This window comes from Plasmodium coatneyi, chromosome 12, assembly GCF_001680005.1.
Source record: "Plasmodium coatneyi strain Hackeri chromosome 12, complete sequence".
Taxonomy (NCBI): domain Eukaryota; phylum Apicomplexa; class Aconoidasida; order Haemosporida; family Plasmodiidae; genus Plasmodium; species Plasmodium coatneyi.
Genome location: NC_033567.1, coordinates 2,919,428 through 2,932,685, shown reverse-complemented (window position 1 = coordinate 2,932,685; position 13,258 = coordinate 2,919,428). Strand labels below are relative to the sequence as shown.

Sequence of the window (13,258 nt, the reverse complement as noted above, 5' to 3'; positions counted from 1 at the left end):
CCCACGACTAGGGTTGCGCAGTTCTCAGTGTGTACCAAAAGGTGTGCACGCACAGGCGCATGCACCTGTATTATGCAACCTGTCGTGTGTACCTGCAGCGTGCCTCCAAGGTATACTTATGCCCCCTTGAAATAACCAACCGCCAAGTTAACCCCTCCCACAAATCAACACCACTTGACAGCAAATTATCGCACCTCCCAAGGGTTCCCCACTTGTGCCTGTCAGAACATGTTTTTCTCGCAAGCCGCCCTATTCCTTAATCACCGGGGACTTGCGCATTCGTGAAAACCGCGAGAGGGCAATTAAGAACGGGGTAGGAGCATCCGTCCAGAAGTGAAGCTTCCCCCCCATCCGTTCGGGCACCGTTTTCCCGTAGTGCCCTTACAGATACACATTTATGTAAGTCTTTATCAGCCCATTTGTTTACACATTTGCTTACACATTTGTTTACACATTTGTTTACACATTTGTTTACATATTTGTTTGCGCGTTTTTTGCGCTGGTGCCCGGCAAAAGTGTCTCCAGTTTGTGCATGCGAAGCGTTCGGTGCGCGTGCGCTTGAGAATTAACGGAAAATTCACACACTTGTGCACATGAGCAGGTGCCTGATGGGTACACAAAAGGGGCGAAACAAAGCAGAATGAGAGGGACACACTTGTAGTTTTGTTCCCCTATTGGCGAGTTCAAAAAAATAAAAAAAAATAAAAGCCAAATCAGGGGCTTAAGAAACAACCTATCTAAAACGCACAGCAGGGAAACTTTGCCTTTTTGTAAAGTGACAAGCAAGGCGAAGGCAACGCTAAACGCGTGTGTATGTGCCTGTGTGTGCCTGTATGTGTTACATGCACGTGTGATCCGGTCACGAACAACCTCTGCGTGATCCACGCTTGGGCGCTTTACCCGCCAAACGTGCGGAACCCATGAACGCTCCTAATCATGACGGACGGAAGGGAACGAGATTATTCCCCACCATAGACAACACTGCCAAGTGGAAGGGAAGGGACAGGGCGTCGCCCTCCAGCAACCCAGGCAGTGACCACGAGAAAGAAAACAATCACTCCTTCCCCAACGAGCTGGGGGGAGCAAAATGGAGGGAGAAAAAAGTGAAAAGCAAGTGGGGACGGAACGGCGCAGAAAACAACGCGGAAAAGTACGCCGAAGAGAAGCCCCCACGGTGGCAAGAACGAAACGACGACGTGTTCGCACTACCCGACGTGATCGAAAATTTCGTCGGCATAGATCACCAAAATTTGCCCTTCGTGAAGAGCAATTTTGCGAGCCGCATTAACAGCAAAAACGTAGTGTCCATAATAGACCTCTTTGTCCATAACTTATTTTTCCACTTAAAAAGCATTGGGAAAAATATAGACAATTTTTATTTGCGCTTTCGTAAAGTTGTGTATCCCTTTCATTTCCCCTTTCGAAATGGTGACCTCTGTGATGAGTGCCTACTGAATGGGAATAAGAGGAGGAGGTTGATCGGGGAGAGGTGGTGTGCATGTGGAAAGGAGGAGGAACACAATTGGGGTAGGAAAAATGGGAGCGAATTTCTCCCCCAAGTTTTAAACGCCTGGTGTGAAAGAGTAAAATGCTTGATCACCATTTATAATAAGAACAGAAAGAAGCAAAAAGTGAAGGAATACTTACACCGGGGGGGAAGAGAAAGGGATTCAGAAGAAGGTAGTCTTTTCTTCGATCGGAGGAGCAGGTATGACATGAACGAATGTGCGAAGGGGTTAGTGGAAAGCATCCTTTTGGATGAAGACAGATGGAAAAAACTAAAACAAGTGTCCTTTTTCCCAACGGGGAAGAAACAACAATTGGTGAAAAATAAATCAGGTCATGTAACCCATGGGGGGGAGGACCACTTTTTACCTGACCTGTGCAGGCAAAAAGAAGAACTATGGAATGAAGACATAACCGATTTGTACTTAATCAATTTGGTAAAAATAAAAATTGAAGACTACATAAAAAATGTGCAAGTGAAAAAATTTTGGGACGTCATAAATGTGCAGCACTTAGCTAACTTTGATTATAGGCATGCGGGGGGGGTAGGAACGTCGACCTCCCCCAAAGGGTTAGCAAATTCCTCTAAAGGGTTGACAACCTCCAGCAAAGGATTAGCGGGCACCTCAAGAGGAATGGTCCCCCCCAGACACTCCATCTACCGTGAGCCAATATACGACTACATCCAAATAGTAAAAAAGAGTAAGTGCAAGAAGGAAGGAAAAAACGCCCAAGTGGGAAAGGAAACAGACAGAGTGAAGAGCCAACTGAAGAACCAACTGAAGAACCTACCAACGAATGGAAACAACACACAGGAAATTGACAGGAGGAAGGCAGACAAAGAATTCCTAATGAAGGATCTGTTCAACAACACCATAAAGAATTATGAGTCGAATCAGGTCCATATTTTTTTAAGTAATTACGATAACGTATTTTTAAAGTCCATAGGGAGGTTCTACCTTTTGCTAAGTTTCTCAGTTGAAATTGTGGCCAGGCTGTATGAGGACCTTGACTTGTACTCCCTGCACATTTTTTCCCTGTACAGAAATTTGGGTCACTGTGGGGGAGGTGGTGTTGCTCACCAAACCAATTCGCAGTATTCTAAAGTGCCTGCGGGGGGCAGACGAGGAAGCTGGACGGAGCAGGCCTTCCCCACCATCGCTAGCGAACTTCTTTGTAATCTTTCTCCCACCCAGCGCAGATTAGACAACGCCGTTTTTTTGTTGCTACGTGTGTTTTTGAGGGGCAACAAACATGGGGCACCTTCCGTGGGTGTCACTGCTAACGGTGGTAACCGTGGTAAGTGTGCTGAACGGCTCTGCGGCGGAACCCAACCGTCTGGCCTCCTCCCAGACGAGATACACAATCTGAGACTGGAGAAGTACAAAGAAATTATAAGAGAAGTCATAAAGCTAATAAAGTACCTTATTGAGAAAAAAATCCATTCTCAGAGACCAGTCGTTAAGTACCTTGTAGGGGTTTATAAAAAGTACAAACAGAAGATTCACGCGTTGGAAAAAACCATTGGGAAGAGGACCTCCAATACAGAACATGTAACCATGTTGAGAAGGAACTTTCTTTTGCACTCTATGAGTTGCTACTACTTTGAGTTCTTCACCAGGAAGGATTTGCGCGTAAATTTGGGGGGGATCACCAAATGGCGCAATAGAAGGTTGAGGCTAAGAATTCCCGGCCATTCTAAGAGGAGAAATTCAGTCTACAAATGGACGTGCTCTCTCCGGAAAGTGGTTACTTCCCCTAGGGGGGGGTGGTGTTCCCAAAGGAATAACTCAGTGCATGACGTGGTGGATGTGATTTCCCCCGAGTGAATGAAACGCGGCTGAGGAGGGCCAGACGGGTGCGGCATCTGCGTGAGTTGAGATTTCGCATGTATACCTACTTCAGGTTGGCCTTGCACATCCGGGCGGGGTCATCCGTGGGTGGAAAAAAAAAGGGAATAAATAAAAAAAGGACAAGTAGTAACAAAAGTAAGCGCAATTACAAACGTAAGAACCGAAGTGGGGGAATTAGTCGCCGTGGAAGATTATCCAATACGTTCCAAGCGAAAGCACACCTGTTCGTTCTCTCCTTTTACAAGAACCACTTGGTGAAATCCCTAAACGTAGAGCGAATAAGGCACAAGTTTCGCGCCCTGGTGAGGAGCAAAAACGCAGTCTACAAGAAGGTTGTGCAGAAGGTGAAGGAGCAATATGGACGACAGAGTAGAAGAAAGGTTGAAACAGGAGACAAATACTACGATCTCTTTGTGGACGTATTAAGCATTATAAAAAGACAGGACGAAGAGGTTAGGAGGAACTTGTTTGGAATGATAAGAGGGGTGAGTGAGCAACTGAATTTGTTCTACGCAAACATTTGCCGTTGCGTGCCGGGGGACACTTGGGAGGAGAGAAATGTGGAACTCCTTATGCAGCAGCGGTTGGGGGTGCTGCGGGGGGAGGACCCCATCCGGATGGGTCGAGAAGATGGAGACAACGAAGAGGAAAAGCAACAATTGGGAGAAGCGAAAAAAGCCGTGGGTGACGAAATACACAACGAAGTTTGCAATTGTACCGGTTGCGTGCGTGAGAAAATGGCAAAGCTTCGTCCATCCAAGGGTGGTAAGCGTCCCCAACGGTGCCGCCAACAGAAAGGGAAAGACATCCATTCAAGAATTTGCGCAGAATGCCGATGCACAATAGACAGACACCTACTCCACAGGAAGGAAAAACTGCTCAGCCAACTCCACGACGTTAAGCGTTATTACAAAGAGAAAGCGCAAAGGCTCAACTACCTGTCATATGACGTATCCATTTTGAAGGAGTACCTTTGCGCCTACGTGAAGAAATTTTTTGGGGACATTATCCTTCTGTTCGAGTACTTCTTCTGCGTATCGAATGATCATCGTGGTGTCAATGGTGGGAACCAAGTGGGGGGAGAGAAGAAGGAGGATCTGCTGTGTGAGTGGTTCGCTCTGTCCAGCGTAGATAACTTCAACAATGAAGCAGAACCCGTGGTGGACAGCCCAAACGGCAAGCAGAGCAATTGCTCAAAACAGTATGAGAACTACCTCCTACTGAAAAAACTGAAATATTTTGCGAAAAACGACATAATACAGTTTATGAGCAAAAGCATCAACTGCGCCCAGAATGAGGTCCTCCTAAAAATAGGAAGCATGAAAAAGGCTTTCTATTTTTTGCATGCTCTGCTGAAAACGCAAGACAGTAGAAACGAGTTGCTCATTTATAAGCTCCTTCTCAGTTTGGTCGTAAAGTATGGACAGTACTGCCAGAGGGAGGAGATGAAGAGAAGCGGATCAACAGAAGCGGGTAGTTCGTTTTCAAAGTACCCCTCCGAGAACGAACTGGAGAAACACTTCCTACAGGAGAAGAAGAGAAAATTTTTTTTGTCAAAGTTTGGATTAGATTGTATGAATATCCCTGGTGAAGTGACTTCCTTTTTAAAGCAAATCGTTCAGGGTTACAATGTGGACCACACGGGGAAGGTCCCTTCTGGGAAGACCGCTCGAGGGAAGGAAAACGCCATCGATGTGCATACTTCCTGCTTGTATAATATGTCTACTTGTAGTAAGGATGACCCGAACATTAGTTCTATCTTGCAAAAAATTCTGAAAAAACAAAAAAAAAAAAATTTCTGCGTCGTTCAGAATAAGGCAAAAATATATTCCGTCACAGGGACATGCAAAGAGGACCTCCTCCTATCCGATTTGTCCCACTTATCCACTTTGTACGAAGTTATTCACCCGAAAAATTTAGACAAATATGTAAACTTGAGGCTTTTCATAACGATGGTGAAGAAGAGGAAAAGTGACAGGAAGAGAAAACTCAACTGCGATGAAGTGTTCCCCACTGCAGACATGAATGAGAATAACCACGTGATCAAAAAAGGGATTAAAAGATACACCGTCCATTTTGTGGACGACAATAAGTATGTCTTTCCATACATTTGTAACACGTTCGACTTTGGTTCTTCAACAGGGGGACAAGGGAACCCCAAGGATTCCTCTGTTCCGTCTGATCCAACCGATCCGATTGATCCCAATGATCTGTCCCTGGACTATGAAGTTATCCAACTGAACAACAATTTTAAATTTTTTCATTTTATCAATCCAAGGAGAGAGTACTCTTTTAGAAACTCCATCTTGAACTTCGTTTATGGGTACCCGGTTGTGTGCATAAGGAAGGACCTCGAGGAAGGTGTCTCCCCAAATGGGGGTCTCCACAAGGGGGGAAGAAGCAGTGCACACGTGGAGGGGTCAAAGGAAGCGACCCAAAAATGGATCAGAAAAAGAAAGAGGAAGGAACTGTTGCGTCATTTAAGCAACGTAGATATATCGAATAGCATCCCCCTGAAATACATCCACCTGTCCGTTATCGGTGACATTTTTAGACACCTAAAGTTGGAGCACGTCCTCACAGACACTATTAAAAAATTATATGAAGAAATGTTACAAACGGTTCAGCAGAAATTTTTTCAATCCAACGATACACACCACTTGGCTAATGTAGTGACTTGCTTCCTGCTGTACTTTACCTCCTTCCTAGATATCCTCCTAGGGGTGAGGGACAACAACTACATAAACCTGACCCACCATGGGGACTTTAACATTTTCAACAATTTCAATGGGGCTTTATTTAAAAAACAGAAAAAGAAGCGTGGTGAAGAAAACTTGCCTAAAGGCCACGTCGGGGGGGGGAAGGACAGTTACGTATACATGCATAATAGGTACACTCGAAGGAGTACTTACCTGTGGTTGCTTTCGAGGGGGAGACAGAATGAGATGGGTTCGCAGGTGGAACACATATATGTGTGTCCCAAGGGGGAGACAACCCTGGGGGTTGTCCCGGGGGGGAGACTGCTCTCCCTCATGAGCAACTATTGCGACTTCAACTTTTCCTTCCTGAATAACGGAATGTGTGTGGACGAGTACAAGGGGAAGCAGTACCTGTTCGTCAGTACCGGGGATAAAACGGTGGAAGAGCAAGCAGTGCAACCAGCAACGATGGAGCAAACCCTGCTGTTCAGACACACAAACGTCAGCATCCACAGCGTGGAGGAGAACGTTGCGTGTGAGGACTTCCCCCCGTTTGGGGCAGAAACGAATTTCTCTGACCTGTCCAGATGGGGTCACGGCGATTTCGGATGGACCCCAAGTTTTGAGTTGGTCCAAGGGGGAATCACAAACGTGGGATTGATCCATGGGGGGAGGAGATCCCCCACCCAGAGGAACACCACTTTATGTTCCCCACACCAAGTCAGCTGCACTCATCACGGTGAGGGTACGACGTGGGAAAGCACAACCTCCTCCCTGGTGGAACGAATTCGACTCTCCCTAAGCATCCTAAAGGGTTACCTAAAAGAAACCCTAAACCTGAAGCGGCACTGTCTTCTCGATGCATTGGAAAATTTTAAGGAATGCAAAAGAGGACTGGAGGATATAAAGTTCATGTACCATTTGATCTACCTGCTTGACTTTGATAAGAAGGAAAAAAGGACTCCCGATTCTTCCATCTTCAAGAAGGTGTACTACTTGCTGGTGGAGGCGTTGTTCGGGGGGGCGAACACATTGCCTGGGGGGGAAATGACTCAGGAAGGAAAAACAACTGAAAAAGGGAAAAAAAATGATGAAGGAAAGACAACTGAGGAAGAAAAAACAACAGAGAAAGAAAAAACAACGGAGAAAGAAAAAACAACAGAGAAAGAAAATACAACGGAGAAAGAAATTACAACGGAGAAGGAAAAAAAAATAGAAAAAGGGAAAGCAAATGAGGAACACCCACCTTGTATCCCCCCCACTGTGGACGCCGAACGGGTAACATCCTTCATCTTCAATTTAGTGAAAATGACAAAAGTAATAAAAATGAACAAAAAAAAAATGGAAAAAATTTTCAAGCTTTTTCAAATATACGTAGAAAAATCTCCAGATTTTTACGAGTCCATTTTTAACAGATTGTTTCTTTTTATATATGAGGACACGAAGGAGGAAAACAATAAATTTCTGAGAAGACACTTGGACAGCTATTTCAATGGGAAGAGAATCACCTTTCATATATTGAGCCATGTCCTTCGATCCGTCCGTGCAGGTGGCCAGCGGCGGGGGAGGAGAGTTAAGCGGGAGCGTCGGTGGCACCTCCCATGGGATCATCCATCTGAGAAAGGGGGTGTGCTGACCGGCGAGGATCCCTCCCCCCTAGAGGGGAACATCCCCCTGGTTAAAGACGAACAGAAAGCAGATGAATGCAGCACGTGCGTCCCACACACACATTGCAACCCACCCCGGAGACAGCACCAAGCCAATCGACTCACTTGGAAAAAAATGAAATTCTCCAGTGTCAAAGAAGAGATATTTAAGAGAGCCTTTCAAATGGGGAGGAGCATTTATTCAAGTGACAGCTGTGACTCTACCAGGAGAAGTATCTTCCGAGTGAAGCGTGTGAAGAGTAGGAACTACCTGGCGTATGAAAGAGAGAAGGCAAGTCACTTCTTGCGCCGATCAGGGAAGAAGACATCTGTATGGAAGGCGTCTAAGGCGTCTGTGGAAAATGCCTCTATGGTAAGTAGAGCGAAGGGGAAAGGCCACAACCCATTCTCCGGTGGAAATTCCTCCTTAGTAACTTCCCTCTGGAGAGAATCCAACCAAAGGGATCACCCCAACAGGAAGGGGAAGAAACGGGGAGATCATCTAAGCGCAGCTATTTTATCTGAGCAACTATGGAATGACAGCCTGTGGGATGAAACGAGAAGCTTCTCCACGTCGTTATGCACGAATGAAGACGCGTCCATGGCGACGAGGAAGGACCTCACAAAGAATGAAAGGGACCTCACGCAGAATGGATGGGATCTCACGCAGAGTGAAGAGTATCCACTCGGGAAGGAATCCCTAAAAAGCTACAGCTCAAGTGAATGCCTCCAGTACGTTAATAATTTATGCCTTCCCTATGGGAAGAGATGGAAAGGACACCGAAAAAAAAGGAAAACTTCCAAAATGGGGAACCTTTTAAAAGCTGACTGGAACAACAAAGCGGAAGGCGTCATTATGGTCGGAATGAACAACAGCGAAGGTGGCACCCCCCTTAGCTGCACATCCTCCTCCTGTTCAAAGTCAGAGGAGGATACAAGTGAAGAGGACAGACAGAAGATATGCTTCCACATGGATGAGCTCACTAGTAGAGGTGGAGAAAAATATCTGAGCCTACTAAGTGCAGCGGATTTTAAAATGCTAAAAGGGGCGAACAGTAATAGAAGCTTCCAATCGGTTGAAGACATAAGGAGCTACCCAGTGGAGGAACAAATGGAACAAATGAAACGTAAGTATTATGTGGACAGCAAGCAAGTGCGCCGTTTATTAACCGTTCAGCATGACAGCTCCTTTTGTTTTGTCAAATATAAGCCTTACCATCAATTCAACGAAAAGAGGAGGGTTAAGGTAAAGAAGTACAGGGAAAAGGAGAAGAAAAAAAAAAAAAAAAAAAAAAAACATTATGCTTATGCCTCTGTATATTAGCATCGTCGGGGGATTGGACGTATTCCTATTTAAGTATTACCAACACGTTTGTAACACCTATGTGAATTCCTACTTTTATTTGAATACTTACTACTTCGAAAAGTATATCCGTAGAAAGTACCAGGGGAAAAAGCACTCACAACAGCACCTAATCCAGGACCCCTTTTACTACCACTACTTGTTTTGCAACAAGTTCGATTGTCATGACAGTGGGAAGGCCGTTCTGGGTGTTCGCGTGGGCCCCCAGAAGTACGTGAAGTTCTTTAACTGGAAGGGGGTGGGAAAGAATAACATGGTCTCTATTGATGTGATGAGCGCAACTGACATTGCTGATGTGCGCATAAAGGAAGAAGTCGCCCCAGAAGAGGTGACCAACCAAAAAGTTCCCCTCACAACGGAAAAAAAAAGACCCAACAGTGTAGTAGACAAGCGGAGCAAGCAATCCTCCAACGAGGTTGGAAGAACTTCAAAAAGATCACCATCGGAGAAAAGGAAAAAGCAAATCTCTAATGAAGAAGAACAAAACTGTGGAAACCATACCAAACAGAAGGAACACCACTTGAAAGAGTGTGAGAACAATTTTTTCTATGCAGACGATGAACTAAGCACAGACGATGAGGAAGGAACAATTCCAAAGGATGCAAAGGAAGTTCACATTTTTAAGAAGCACTTATTCATCCTAGACTATTTAAGAGGCTATTTTAGTTTCTCCATTTTCACACGAATGGAAAATATGGTTAGAGATATGTTTGCGAACTACCTGTTGAATCTGCCCTACGTGAATAGGTACGTCTTGGTGAGGAGGGACAATCGGTGCAGAGGCGACGTGGAGTATGAGGTTCTACCCGCGATGGTTAACCCGATGGTGGTTGGGGCAACTGCAGGAGGTATCATCCCCCCCGTGGAAAACCACTTAACCCCTGCTAGGGCAAGTTACCACGACTTGGTAAGGGAATGCTTCCTGAATGGGGGAGGAGTGCAGCTATCCATAACCGTGGTCAACGTGGAGTACTGGAAGTTCGAAGACGTGAGGGAAGAAGACCCCATCGTGAAGAAACTAATCCCCGACAGTTTATCTGCCTACTTTAACACGATTAACAAAATATACCAGGAGAAAAACGCAGACAAGCATCTAATCTTCCTCTTTAATTTATGCACCCTCGATTTGTGTGTGAACGATTATCTCTTCACTGTAAATTTGAAAGAAGCATTAGTGTACTTATTTCTAACCACCCTAGAGGTCAGGATTGTGAATCTCTACAAGGAGAACTTACAATCCGAACAATTTGGCACAAATAAGAGTATTTACAATTTCGATTTTCTCTTCATTTCTTCTACGTATAAATCGGTGGAGAGTAGAACCATCCACATCATTGTGAACGAGCGCATGGTTTTATATGACTTTCACTTGGTTAAGGAGGCGGAGGAAGTTTCCACGTCGAAGGGGAAGAAGAGTTCCCGGGTGGCCGCTCCACGAAGGGGGGGGACACTCCGTGAACAGGTGCAAAACGGGGGGGAGTGCAATAGGAAGAAGGCGTCACAAACGGAGAGGCATCATCTACAAGGGGATTTACACCAAAGGGGGGGAGAGTCCATAACAGAGAGGGACAACCACCTTGTGAGAGAGCCAACTGGGGGGGGTACCTTACCCGAGGTGGAAGAATCTCACACGGGAAGGAAAACAAATGGAGCAGGAAATGAGCGCATCCACGGGGCAACCTTGTCATCCCCCCAGGGAGATACTCAGAAGGAAGGTCAAAATAAAATGTGCGAAGCATTAAGTGGAGGAAGAAAACGCAGCGATGGCAACAAAAATGCTACAGACCTGGCCAAGGATCCGCAAAACGCACAAGCAGAAGACATTGTCAAGAAGAAAAATATTTCCACCGAGAACGTCTACTACAATTTAAAGTTCCTGAAAGAATATCAGGAAAATGAAATAAAAAAATTCAGAAGCAAAAAAACTTTAGATGATGTAGATGTAAAGTTTTTTTTCACAGAAGAGTATCTGATCCAGAAGATGAACTTGCCAGATCGGTTCGTTCGGGAGACTTTAAAAAAGCTAGCTAGGAGGAAACTTCTACAAAGGAATACATTCAAGGTTATGAATAAGAGGAACAACAAAGCGACTCAGTTTGCTGTTTACACGACGTCGGAGTTGGATGACGTTGGTGACGCAGATGTGGGTGACGCAGATGTGGGTGACGCAGATGTGGGTGACACGGATGTGGGTAACACCGACGTGGGTAACACCGACGTGGGTAACACCAACGTGTGTGAGAGGAGAGTAAAGGATGAGGAAGTGGAACCGTGGGAAAAGGTGCCCGCAGGGGGCAGGGAAGGTAGTCCTCTCCTCCAGAAACTGCGTGACGCGGATGATACGGGTGAGAGTCACACACCCGGGGAACTGCCGCAGAGGGACCAAGAGGGACAACCCGAAGTGGGTCTGCCTCGAAGACAGGGAGGAGCGCGTCATGCAACAAGACAACGATCAGAACAGCTCACCAGACAGAGATCGAGTCGGCAGAGAGCGAACACTCCGGACCCCACCCCGAGGACAGACAGGAGAAGGAAGCTTCCAATCGGACCCAACGACCTGTCTTCCCAGAACACCGAAGAGGGTAAGCTTCAATTGGCGAAGAAGCAGAAGTGCGCCAAAGGAAAAAACGCAAGGGGGAGGACCGCCCCTCTGGAATCGCCCCAACAACCATCCTCATCCATAGCACCACCATCATCATCATCCATAGTACCACCATCGTCTTCATCGTTACCACCTTCATCTTCTTCCCTACCAACGCCACCGACGCCACCAACTGCACCGACGGGTGTTGGGAAAGTCAAAACCGAACGAGCCACCAAAGCATCGAGAGAACGACTCCAGGGGAAAGCGTCCAGCAATGGCAGGACGAAAAAAGAAAAAGGCACACCTACGGTTGGCAGTAGCGTAGTGAAATTAGAGACTAGTAGTATGGCTTCTTTTGTGAACAATTCGCTAGGCAGCTGTACCCCGAATGAAGGTGTTGTGAAGAGGGAGAGTATCACCAGTGCGGAAAACACCGCCAATGCAGCCAACACCAGCAGCGGGGCGAAGAAGCACAGCAGGGGGGGCTCCACGATGCAGGAGCAAAGTACCGACAGTCAGAGCGACCCCCGCAGGTGCGCTGGTGCACGCAGTGGAAATCGCAGCAGAACATGCAAGAGCGACCAGGAGAAGGGCTACCCCGAGGGAAGGGCCCATGAAAAGTCATCCCAACTGAGTGACCCCGATGATGAGAAACGAACAAGAGGAAAGAGAGTCAGCAAAGTTGCAAAAGAAAAAACAGTAGTTAACAAAATAGAGTCCTATCTTAGTGAGAGGAAATGCAATAGCGATGGAACAGTTAAGGACCCTTCGGTAGTCAAGCAGGGACAGGCAACCAACCCCGCAGGCAGCAACTCCAACTGTAGTAGTAATAGTAATAGTATGATTAATTACCTGCATGTAAAAGTGCACGTGCACGTAACCATGCTAATGTGCGCGTGTTGATTGATACGCTTGCACGGTTCTCGTTTGTCACGATGCCGTGTGTTCGTTGCGTATCCGTTGTGTCCCCGTTGCATATCCGTTGCGCCGCTACACTGTCTCTTTGCCCCCCTTTCCCCGCCAGACGAACCCATGGATTTCTTCCTCGACGAAGTTGCAACCGACCACGATGAGGAAAATGAGATAAAAAGAAGGAGAACCTTCGAGAACTTAAACTTGGAAGAGTCCTACGAATTCTACGAAAACCATATCTTAAAAATAACGACGGATCGAATGAACAGAATGAAAGCAGAGCCGGGGAGGAACACCTCCACTCCGTTATTTCTCATTGTGAGCAGCTTGAATAAAATCCTAACGGAAAAAAAAATGACCCAACTGTCTCAGCCCAGTGTGCTCGCCATTTTAAATATCATGATGAGGAAGAACAAGGTGGTGCGGATCGGCGGGAACTGGCAGCCAACTTAGGTCCTCCCGTAAACATAGCAAAAACGAAATGCCAAGGCAAGCACACATTTGTAATGAGGCAAATACACAAAACTTCCTCCTTTTTATGTCACTTTTTAACGTTATACTTTTGCGCCAATACGTTGGGGAACGTCGCCTTTTTTTTTTTTTTAATGCGGCAAAATTGTGCATTTGGTCATCCCCCCCATGGGTGGAGCGACTGCAGCTTCGGCTGAGGCAGCCATCCTGTGTGCAAAGTTGGT

At 46.3% G+C, this 13,258-nt stretch overlaps 1 protein-coding gene across 1 annotated transcript; it reads left to right on the top strand.

Annotated features, from left to right (window-relative positions):
* Positions 1-920: 920 nt before the first annotated feature.
* PCOAH_00043180 (Uncharacterized protein) lies at positions 921-13,016 on the top strand (the record flags this gene model as incomplete). Its single annotated transcript, XM_020061102.1, has 4 exons — positions 921-3,331; positions 3,412-8,831; positions 8,965-12,489; positions 12,676-13,016. The coding sequence occupies 4 exons, from the start codon at positions 921-923 to the stop codon at positions 13,014-13,016; spliced, it is 11,697 nt and encodes a 3,898-aa protein (XP_019916103.1).
* Positions 13,017-13,258: the final 242 nt, after the last annotated feature.